At 41.8% G+C, this 11,895-nt stretch overlaps 1 protein-coding gene across 2 annotated transcripts in view; it reads right to left on the reverse strand.

The window, feature by feature from the left end:
- Positions 1-11,236, reverse strand: part of LRIG3 (leucine rich repeats and immunoglobulin like domains 3) — a 48,508-nt gene extending 37,272 nt beyond the window's left edge. Inside the window, exons 1-3 of one of the 2 annotated variants that reach the window (XM_059080732.2) lie at positions 10,681-11,236; positions 4,940-5,011; positions 4,639-4,713 (exon numbers count right to left, since the gene is read on the reverse strand). In XM_059080732.2, coding sequence (XP_058936715.1) covers positions 4,639-4,713; positions 4,940-5,011; positions 10,681-10,916 — 383 coding nt within the window. In that variant the 5' untranslated portion in view covers positions 10,917-11,236. The remainder of the gene's footprint in view (positions 1-4,638; positions 4,714-4,939; positions 5,012-10,680) is intronic. The other variant, XM_067009665.1, reaches the window with a different exon arrangement.
- Positions 11,237-11,895: the final 659 nt, after the last annotated feature.

Below are 11,895 nucleotides of genomic sequence, written 5' to 3' on the forward strand. Positions count from 1 at the left end.
AGTAGGGGAGAAAAATATGAACAAAGTCATCTCATGGCCATGTAACAGTTGGATATACAAGGCAAGATGGCCCTGGACAGGGCAGGGGAGGCTTACGGAGATGACCCCTAGCCCCAGGATGCTCCTCATGGCTCCCTCCCTCACCTGCAGGCCCTAATTCAAGTGTCACATTCCCAGTGAGCCCCTCCCCTCGGCCCCATTTAAAACTGTAAACTGCTCCCCCTCTTCCACCACACATACTCCTATACCTCCTTTCTCCCTAGCACTTAGCTCCTGATCACATCTTTTTTTGGGGGGGGGCTGTGTTAGGTCTTTAGCTGCAGCACACGGGACCTTCATTGCAGCACACAGTCTTCTCTCTAGTTGTGGTGCACGGGCTCCAGAGTACGTGGGCTCTGTAGTTTGCAGCATGCGGGCTCTACAGTTGAGGCGCACAGGCTTAGCTGCCCCGCGGCATGTGGGATCTTAGTTCCCCGAACAGGGGTCAAACCTGCGTCCCCAGCATTGGAAGGCAGATTCTTAACCACTGGACCACCGGAGAAGTCCCCTCTCTTATTTATTTTACTCTCCGTCTTTTTCCTTCCATGAGAAGATCAGCCCCACGAAGGCACGGATTTCTGTCTGTTTTGTTCACTGTTGAAAGTTTGGCCTTAGAATAGCACCAAACACATAGCAGGATTTGTTTGGTAAGTCTTCAAAAAGCAGCCTTCCGGACCATCCTAAAGGGCAGCCAACCGAGCCCTCCATCCCTTCGCCCTCCTTTCTTTTCCTCCACAGCCATTATCAAGAACTGAAGTTACCTTTTCTTTTAAAGTTTGTTTACTTATTTTTCTGTCACCCCTCAGACGGATAGAAGCTTCACAGTAAGAAGGAGTTTTTTGTCTGCTTTGTTCATTGTGGTGTCCCCAGCACTCTAAACAGAACCTGCCACTGTTTGTTTCTTTGATAAATTTTCGTTGAATGAATGACCGTCATCCCCATGCCTGTGGCTCATGTCCACTGACCACTCAGCCTATGACAGGCAGGTTTCACTATATTCTCTCTCCCAATCCCCACAACAACCTGATGAGGTGTGTGCTATTATTATTCTCATTTTATCCAGTAGGAAGCACAGACAGACTGTACCTTGCCCAAGGGCACAAACTACCAAAGAGAAGAGCCAGCTATTAATGGCAAGCCATCCAACTTGAGCTTTGCTTTTAATCACTGTTCTACTGACTCGATGGAAGCTGCACTGTGGGACAATAGGGCCACCATTGCATCAGGTCTCCTGTGGTGGCTTCCTCATTATCTGGCCCCTTTAAGCCCCCTCCTGCCATTGCCAGGCCATTCTCCACACTAAAGCCAGAATGACATTTTCCAATAGCAAAACTAATCACCTCACTCTGCTTTAAATCACTTCAATGGCGGTGGAGCATACCTGTTGGGGTCCCACCGGCAAAAGTGATCAATATTTGTAATAACCTCTCTAGAAGGATGACACTGTCATCTCTGAAAAAATGACAGGTTATGAAGAAAAGGATGGACTTGGGAGAAATGCTCTACCTTCGAGATAATAATGAAAAAAGGCTTATCTGGTTATGACAAATTGGCCTCTTCAGTAATTCAGAAATATGTATGTAATATCTGATCAGAATCTCAAGTAGATGTGTTAAAATGGATTTACTTGGGCCCCACCCAAACACATTAATTCAGAATCTCTAGGGATGGGGTCAGGAAATCTACATTTTAACCAGTAATCTAGGTATCCCTTTGACATTCCTTCATGTAAACCTTTTCAAGTCTAAGATACCAGGCAAAGCACCTGCATGTTGGACGATACCATATAAACAATCAGTGTCAAGACAAGACCCAACTAGCTCTATTTTATGACCAATAAGGCCTCTTGTTCAACAGTAACGTTACACAACTTATGGATTCAAACCTGCCCTAACTCAGGTCACAGGTTTCAAAAATGTCCAAAGTTGGGCAGCTCACGCAACATGCAAGAAGCCAGAAGTATCACATCTGGTAAAATCAACTCGCTTATGCCAGGTCAACAGTTTTAGTATAAGATATGTTCATTCTAAAAATTATTCCACTTCTTCCCTTAAAATATACCATCCTGCCATGTGTGGCTAGGAAATTAAGAAAAATAAACACAAAACACAAACCATGTTTTGCCCACAGCGTGCCAGTTGACTTCTGAGCTACTGCTGTGTGGGATTCAAAGGAAAGCAAGTCTATTCAGGTCTTTTGCCTCCTGAAAGTTCCCATGGTCAGAGATGAGCTTTGTTAATGGGGAAGTTGAATGCTCATCCAACATTCATTCCAAGATGCTGGCATTTTACCAGGCTTCCCTGACATTATCAGAACTGGTCCCTAAGTGAATTCATCTCTGGCCATGGGTGACAACTGACCCAATATTAGTTGTTGGCTCCTGCAGCTGAGAGAAGAGGAGGGTCTTACCAGGTACAGTCTTCCCTGCATCCAGGCCGTCCAGCTGGCAGGGGCCCTCACCGCAAAGAGCAGCAATAGTATAAAAAAAAATCTTGACAGAAGTCATATAGTCTTGGGAACGACTTGGAAAGATATGGGATTTAATTGTGGTGCTATAGCAAATTTCTAATCTGAGCCACGTTATGTGGTTTAACCATTTTTTTTTTTTTAAATTTCAGAAATGTATTTAAGTACTGACTTTTGGCTCTGGTTATTTTCAAGTGCTTCTATATAAACAAAAACAGTCTACCCCACACAAGACAGAAATTAACAGTGCTTTAGAAACAATGACTATGTATTACGAAATCCAAAGAAGCCTACAGAAGAAACAAAACATTTACAGAAAAGAACAGCCAGAGAAGTAAATTTTTCAAGATAGTTCACAGATATAAAAAACAACGTTTACTATGCACATGGAATTAGCAGGCCCGTGCATAAATTACTCTTTGGAGAGTCTATGTGATCTAGGAAATAAATATGATATATCATTATATAAGAGGAACAAAGCAATCCCTGGTTAGATGTACTACGACAAATTAAGGGGAAGAAAGTGAGATTATTAGAGTTCAGTAAAGTTTATTCAGCACTCACTAAAGTGAAACACAAACAAAAATATGGAGAAGAGTTCAGATATTGAAGGTTTCTAGTTTTCTAATTACAAACTACAGCTTTAAAGTGTAAAAATCACTAGGTTATTTACTTCTGATCAAACTTTCTAATTTCCTTACAAGTCCTTATGCTTTCACCTGTATACCACGCCAAAGAGAAGATTGTTTTCCTCATCCCACCCAGATTCCCAAACTCTACTGCAGACCCTCTCAGCCATGAATCATGCAATGACCCTCAAGACCCCCTGAACATGCTGACAGTATCTGCCAATACACAGGACAAGGACAGCAGGGCAAGGAAGTGGCATTCCGTGGGATTTAAATAGGTCCCAGTGGTCAAATGAGAATAGCTAAAGATGTTAAAGATACCAAAAGTAGTATTCCATTCAGACTCCAAAATTTTAAGCAATTGGGAAAGCCAAAACAGGTATTAATGCTAGCATAAAAACCTTTTTTACATTCAGTGTTTATTTGTCAAATACCAACTGCTTTTTCTTTTATTCCTTTCTGTTTCTGATCTTTGGAAAAACCACATCAGTATCAAATGTCACTTAGTTCTCATTCAAACAGGGGAAAGCAGACACAGCGGCTGTACCGGTGACTTAGCTGACCTGGGCCCTCAGTAAAAACAAACCTCTATAAATCACCAGATGTAAGCAATCAGGTGGTGGTCACTGTAATTAATTGAACAGCTTTCCTGAAACTTACTGTACAATTTCAACCCTCCTAACACCTTTCCCAGATACAACTAATAATGGTGCTTTTTTTCTTAAGTTGTTTAAAGGAGGAAAACATTTTAAACTTCGGTGGCTTAAATATATTTTTTAATTATTTGAGATTAAGGTGGTAGACTATTTAATTTTAGAAATCAAACCATGCTCATTCTAAATGCTGTCTTTAAAGGTCAAAAGTTAAAATTATTCCAAAACATCTCCACTGCATGAATATAAACACGGGATCTGCCCTAATAATACACAAAATTTAACACAATTTTACTCTTATCTGAAAACTCAGAACTGCAAAATAACATGCAATGATATTTCTAACTTCAATGACCTATTGAATTTTAACTGTATCAAGTCGATATTTTGATTTGATGTTTCTGGACCTTGATTTCCACTGCAGGCACCACACTTAAAAGAGGATAAAAGAGGATACCTCAATGCTTCACTAACAACTCCATTTCTCCTCCTCAAATAACTCCGATCATTCTCCACTAGGAACTATGTAATACCGAATCCACAGATCCCATGCCAACCATTGAGTGATACCAGAATTTAAGTCCTAGTCCACCATAATCAAATACATGTCCCTATGGGGTGAAGGCGGCTTCTCTGAGTCTTGAAGGACACAGCAGCAATAACAGCATAGTGTAAGTGTTCTTGTTACAATTATACTTAAAATTTAGGAGCAAGAGAGAGGGGCTAGGAAACAAGTCAACCAGTTTAAAGGAAGCTTATTTTGCTTGTAAGATCTGTACTCTAGCCCATATGGAACTGATCTCCCCGGTCCCTGCAAACATACATTCAAAACCCTCCTAACGTTCACTTACAAGGAGAGAAGTGTAATATTTGCTGAGACTGGCCCTAGATTTGGAATGGTCTCCAATTCATTGTTGTTCAGTTTCCTATAAATGCCAAAAAAAAAAAAAAAGAGAGAAAGAGAGAGAGAGAGAGAAGCAGATTATACAATCTGTAATCCACAGAGGTGAAAACTTTATAAAATTATTTAAAGATCCCTCCCAAGTTAAAAGTTTTAAATAATTCACTGTAACCCAAACGTTCTTTACAATTAAATACTGTGATAGGTAGTACATTTGATTCAAACCTCAAGCAGAAAATAGCTGAACTCACACTTCTCGAAGGCTGTGAAGGTGGCTCATGGAACTTGCCTCGATGAAAGACAATCTGTTGTGACTTAAGTCCCTATGAAAAAACAAAAATAAAATTATAAGTAGTTTCCAAAAATCACTAATAATGCTTAATGATGTGCAAGACAGAGTGGATTTATGAACTCCTCTCAACACTGGCGACAGCATAAGAAATAATTGGTCCATCCTGTCCATAAACAAGAGGGAAAACTCCAAAATACAAACTCTGAGGACAGAGTTAGTTCAGAAGGCTGGCAGATTCAGATGCTCCAAGCCCACAAATGTTTTAGGAGATGGTTTTTGGTCCAGGGTGAACAGATCTTTTGTGAACTGGTTGTTTTGCTTCACTCTCCCCATCTACTACCAACTCCTCACTTCCAACTTGATATGATGAAGTCATAGCTTATGAAAAGTGGCTAATTAGTCAGGTTGCTGAAACTAAAACCTCTAAAGAAACCTTTTTATTATCACAAAACTAAGCATCAGGGTCCTTATTACAGTCAAACAAAGTAGAAATTCCTTTTCACACGTATTTGTTTCCCTGGGTTAAGGCACCAAATTATTTAAAGTACTGCTCTGTGTGTGTGTGTGTGTGTGTGTGTGTGTGTGTTGAGCAGGTAGGAAACAACCCAAATTCTCTGCTTTCCTGAATTCTCCAAATCTCAATATCTCAATATAATGTATAATTTAAACCACATCAACCACCTAACAAAGTTAAGTAGACTGTTCAGAAATCCGTGATCAGATTTCTTTTCAATTATTAAAATAAACCTGCCTCTAACTCAAGAGACTCAATATAACTTAGTAACCATTTCCACAGGACATCAACCAAACTCCTACGTGTACAGTATTCTAGGGTAGGATGTCAGCTCAGCACTAAGGATGACAATTTGAAACAAAATCCGGCAAATACTTGGTTATATTGGTCAATAAACTGACTAAGTGCCTTCAAACTGGTCTACGGAAAATGAAATGGCTGAACAGCTACTGAAAACCAGGCTGCCAATCAGGATGGCTGAAAGCTCTCCCACTGAAAGAGGCATACCCACCCTCCCTAGATTAATTCCTTCAGTGTTGAAAAGTGAAGATTTTTTAATAACCGAAGTTAGAGATAACCAGACTTGATTGGAGAAAAGCAGGAACCATTTGCTACATATCAATACATAAGTATGCCTCCCGCAACAAAAAAAAAAAGGTAGAGAAATCACATCCAGAGAGTGCAGTGTAACTTTGTGTACATCCATTAGGGTAACAATTAGAAATCAGAGATCTTTTCAGTCTTTGAATTTTTGTTTTGACAATAAACCTGGATTTCTCTATTTCACCTAAAAGGAAAAAAAAAATTTTGCAAAAGGTTTTATTTGAAACATGTTTGCCTAAAGACCTACCAGACAGTAACAGACATGAGCAGATTTGTTCCGGTAGAGTTATAACATGAAAAAAATCTGGCACAGTCTTTAAACTATAAAAATCCTGCAATTACAACCACTGCTGTGCATGCTCCCCACGCTGGAACCAGACACTTTCCCTCACGGCCCAGCTCACATCCATCTGGAGTTCATCAAGGAAACCATGGGCCCCACCGCTCACGTTAGGATTCAGACAAAACCTGTGTGCTTTTAGCACCCCAGACAGTCACAGATTTCCCATAGGCTTTAAAAAACAACCGTGGAAAAGAGGTCTTCACCTGGGAGGTAGCCTGAATCAACAGAAAGGCTCATTTGGACCCACTCAACTAAAGAACGTTGCACTAAGCCTACAACTGCATCCCCTATTGTTTCAAGTGTTCAGTGGAAAGGGGGCACCCATCTGGCATTTCCAGCTCACAAAGGTGATTTTCTTTTTGACTAGAAAAAAACAAAAATTCCACTTTTCATTTCATTTTAAGGATTATTTCTCAGGGCAATCGCGTGAGGAAAAAAAATAAAATAAAAAGATTGCGTGCTTTAACTTTTTTTTTTTTTTCTGACCAGTAACAGGATGAAATCTCCAACAAAAGACCTGTAAAATGAGAAACTGTGCTTTCAGAGAACAGGGCACATGCTGGGGACCCCTCACTTCTGATCCAGAAGCATGAGCTGGCAACCTTAAATATTTCAGTTATTGTGACACACTTCCATTCCAGAGCTGTGTGTACTATTAAAACCACATTATATGGGGGAGAAAAAAAAAAATCATCCCTGAAGTGACTTTTACTGCTAAATACTTAAAGCCATGAAACTTTTAATGCACCTAAATTTAGATTTAATACAGTTTATGTTTCAGAAATGATTAAAGGATGCCACATTTTCCTAAATCTCCTTGTATTGTTTTTTATGGCTAGACCATTAAAAACAAATTTAACTTGTACAATGTCGATGTTTTCTTAAACCCCATTACATTCAATAAGGAAGGCAGATTTTTTGTTTTTAGAATTCCAGTAATGAACAACTTCCCCAGAAACCTTTCCTAAAAAACTTTTTGTAATGAGGTTAATAAATGGGAAAGGTGGCGAGGCAGGGAGGTGTGAAGTATTTACCCGAAACTCAGCCAGCCAAACACTTGCAAACCAAACTCTACACAATAGAGAGAAGTCTCTTTTCCTGCATATTAGCAAGCGAATAAATATATATGAAAATAATTAATATACAACATTTGGTTCCAGCTCTCATTTTCTTCCTTTTAGCATTTGGAAATCTGACTTCCAAGTCAAATTTTAAAATGCAAATCCAACACAGCTTCTTAATCAATCCCACTGGGGCCTGCAGAGCTGCTAATTCAGCAGAAATCTGGAAAGCTGAAAAACAAAAAGCCAAGCTGTAGCTGTTTTAAGACACTGATCCAAAGTGACTCATAAATCAGCCTGCTATGTTCAAGTTTTAGTCTGGAAAATATAGAAAAACAGCTGTGAAAACCATAAGGACTAATACCCCTAACCCAAGCCCCAACTTTGGTACGAACCGAGGATTTATAACAGGCAGACACTAAAGAAGCCACACCAGCAGAAAGTACCTTTCAGACTTTTTTTTGCCTGAGCCCAGCTAATTCAAAGCTTTCTATGTGAGAAGACAAATACTTCTGAAATTCCATTGAGATTTTAATAATACTTGAAACTCTTCTTGATAATTGGGCAACCTTTCCCTCTTTTGGCTAAGTAAACATATTCTAACTAGCACTCCTCTTTGGGTCCCCAGCTCTTTGTAAGCACACACTCTAGATGTAAACTCAAGTCTGCTTTTAAAGGCAGTTGTAAGGAACGCTGCAAATAGTGACTGTTTTAAGAGCCACTTTCATTAAAGGATTAAAAGTTCCTTTTTGAAAAGAGAACTAACTACAATATGACTATTTTACAGCTCAAACAATTCAACTTTTCACACATGGGATTCCTATGGCCATATATTACAACTGAAAAAACTGGAAAAAAATACATATACACGTACATTAAATAAAGTTTTTAACTTACCAATTCAACAAATGAAACAAAAGCTAGACACCAACTTTTTCTGAAGAGTGCTCTCATGAAGTATTCCTAAGGAGAACTTTTACTTTCTTAATTACCTGAGGAAAAGGAAGTTAAGATATGGGAAGAACAATATGCATTTTTCTACTTATCTCTGAACTCTGAGAACAGTCTACTTAAAAGTTTTTCAAATTATGTAAAATTTAAGAAGCAGCTATCTTATGCCTCCTGCTCCAAATACCAAGTTAAAGAGAAGTTAAAGCTCAATTCCACGTATTTTTCTGCTCCTTTCAAAGGTGGAGAAAGGAGACCTCTAGAGCTTCAGGCACAAACAAAAGAAACATTTACAATAAAGAATTTGGACCACATGGTTTGGTGACAACTACAAAGTCACACAAGTACAAGAATGACAGAGCTGTCCAATGAGTGATCACAGCAGGGTTTCTGACAACAGGCGTAGTGCTTATTTGTACAAGTGGAACTTATTTTCGCATACATTTAAGGAATGTGGACTTGTATTAAGACAATTTACTGCTGGCGGAAATGTAATTAAAGATTGTGCTAACCAAATAAACTGTAATTTGTTTTTAGTGTGCCACCAAATTATCTGCAAAACAAAATCCTAATTAGGTCAGCTACTTTTAAGACAATGTTTGATAGGTATCAAACTCCTTTTGGTTTAACTCAACTTCTAATCAAGAGCAATACAGTTTTTTTTTTAAGACATCCAATTTTTAAAAGAGACGTTCACACACAAAAATATACTGCACACTGGCATGATCCGACAGGCCACTTAACATTGAGAAACTACTGAATATAAGTTAGATCTGGTGAATGATTCGAGCATTTCTAAACACACCCCAGGAAGCACTGTGTTCTATCTCCTTCTCATCCCTCTATTATTCATACGTGTTCACCTCCAGTCATTCAAATGTTCAGTTCCATATGATGTCAATAGAGCCATTCACGTCTCATGAATAAGGCAACATGACCTCCACAAGAGTCAATTGAACAGAATTAGCCACAACTAATTGAAAGTCTTCCTGCTTTAGGTTAAAGCCCTTATCTCCTTCTTCAATTGTAATAAAAACTACTAAACAAGACATCCCGTGATAAGAGATTACATATCAATCTAAAACTCTCTACTTCTACTTTTTAAATTAAACTGAGGCATATTAACACAAAGAATATGCTTTATAAAGACTTTAATGAGCATAGTGATTTAAAAACACAATTTCTTAAACTACCTGACCAAACTTCCTACCACTACTATTTGGATGTTAGAACAGTCGACTAGAGTTGTTTCCAGTTTCAAATTTCCACTGCAATTCTGCTACGGCCAAATCTAAGGATTAAGGACGGACTGCACTTTTGTTATTTTAACAGGATAGCTACTTTGAAAAAAAAGAAACACAAGTTTTGACTGTTTACATTTTGCACCAATCTTCCAAATTTTGCAAAACGAGAGTGGGAGAGATTGGAACTAAACTACATTTTCTTCCTCGTTCTGGCAGTTGGCAGTGATTTCAGGTTTTTGGACTTCACAACTGGCATCCAAAAACTTGCATAACAGCACCCAGCGCTCTCTCCTAAACCTTCTGGACCTGCTGAGAAGCTACAGAAATCACGCTCTCGGTTCTGAAACAACTCTAGTTCCTTCCTTTCCTTATCCATTGATCACTCTTGCCAACTTCTTACAGTTTGGTCGAAGAGGGTAACTTACGCGAAATTAAGCCCAGGGTAAAGAACAACAAAAGGATGTCCACCACAGCTTGGACAGTGACCGAACTCTATAGAGGGGGCTTCCCAAACGAAAGGAGCGCGTTCGATTACTAGTTGGGAACGAGAAAAATGGCATGAACCTGTTAGAAACTATTGAGCCGCGGGACCATCCTCTCAAAGTGAGAACTGCGAACTCAGGGCGGCAGCAGGTTACCAACTCTCCCGCCCCGGCCTGGCAGGACGCGTATCTGAGCCCCCTTGGCGAGCTCCAGGCGCAGGACGTCGATTCTGCCCCTGGGAGTTGTCAGCGGCTGCATCCCCTGGCCCACCTGCGGCCGGGTGGGGCGCTCTCAGGGCCCACCTGCGCGGCCCGCCAGGCGCTGGGGGATGGAGGGAGACTGAGGCCCGGTCGGCTCCTTTTCCATCTCCGCCGAGGGCCGCTGGAGGCCTGGGCCAAGAGGAGGTGCCCTGGAAAAAGCTGCTGCGCGCCGAGCATCCTGGCCCCTCGCCCGCAGTCCCGAATCTCGAGTGGCTCCCCCTCCGCCCTCAGGAAGAATACTTACAGACGAGCGACCCAGGGCGGGAGCGGCTCGGGCAGACGCGACAGCCGCTGGCGACTGCAGTCCAGGAGCTCCCCGAGGCAGCGGCACGGAACGGGGCACCGGTGTTCTGCGCCGACCCCTGAAGGCGGCCCCAAGGCCCCGTGGCCGCCGCCCTCGGCCGGGCCCGCGCATCCCAGCACGGCGCACAGCAGCAATCCCAGAGCCGCCGCGGGCGCGCGGAGCCTCGGCGCGCCCATCGCGGTCCTGCAGTCTCTCGCTCTGACCCGGGCTCGCGCCGGCGCGCGCTCGGGGCCCGGCACCAACTTCCAGTCGGGAGTGTACGCCCGCGCTCGGGGCCGTGTGCACGCGCCCTCCTCTAACGCGCCCAGGTAAACCCCTTTCTTTTAGTCCTGAGAGTTAAGCTCTTTCATGCCCCGGGGAAGCGATAGGAAAACCGAAAAGAACGGCCAGCTGCGGCAGAGTTGCAGTGGGAGCAGCTTCCGCGCGCCAAGGCCTCTCCTCGCCCGCAGAAGAAACTTTTTCGCCTCCTCCCCGCGGCGGAGCGCCAAGTCCCCGCGCTGCGGGGCCGAGGGGCGGGGCTGCCAAGGCCCGCGCGAGTCCATTGGCCTGCCGGGCGCTTCGCCCCCGTGGCCACGTGACAATAACAAGGCTCCCGCCCCGGGTTGGAGCGCTGAGAAAGCGGAGCTGAGATTGTAGGAAATTCCGAGTTACATTTTCCAGCCTCTCGGGCCAGAAGTCTCCACTACGTCCTGGGAAACATATATCAAATGGAGTTGAAGAGAAAAAGAGAGTGAGCAACCAAGTGAGCAAATATTAGGCCAGCTCTCGGAGTTGGAGGTATTTGGGGGCACTTAAGGGGAGTAAAGTTAGTTCTGTTATTAGGAAACCTTGCATTCCAAATTTTAAAATAAGTATAAATTATCCTACTATTCACAGAGGAAACAATGGTTTAAATAAAAATAGTTGTTGTTTTTTTTTAAACATTAACACTGGTCTCGTTTTTTCCGTATGTCAGCTCCAAAAGTAAAAAGAGTAATAAAATGAAAAAGTCATGGTATTGGAAATGGTATATTGAGTTTCAAATAGCCAGCGTTAGTGCATTGGATAGAGCTGGGGGGAAATTATGGGAAATGACCTTCTAATATACCGCGATGGCAAACATATAGATCGCACGCAATAGGTAAAAATAATAAAAGTAGTCACCATAATATTTCA

The sequence above is a fragment of the Kogia breviceps genome, chromosome 12, assembly GCF_026419965.1.
Source record: "Kogia breviceps isolate mKogBre1 chromosome 12, mKogBre1 haplotype 1, whole genome shotgun sequence".
Taxonomy (NCBI): Eukaryota; Metazoa; Chordata; class Mammalia; order Artiodactyla; family Physeteridae; genus Kogia; species Kogia breviceps.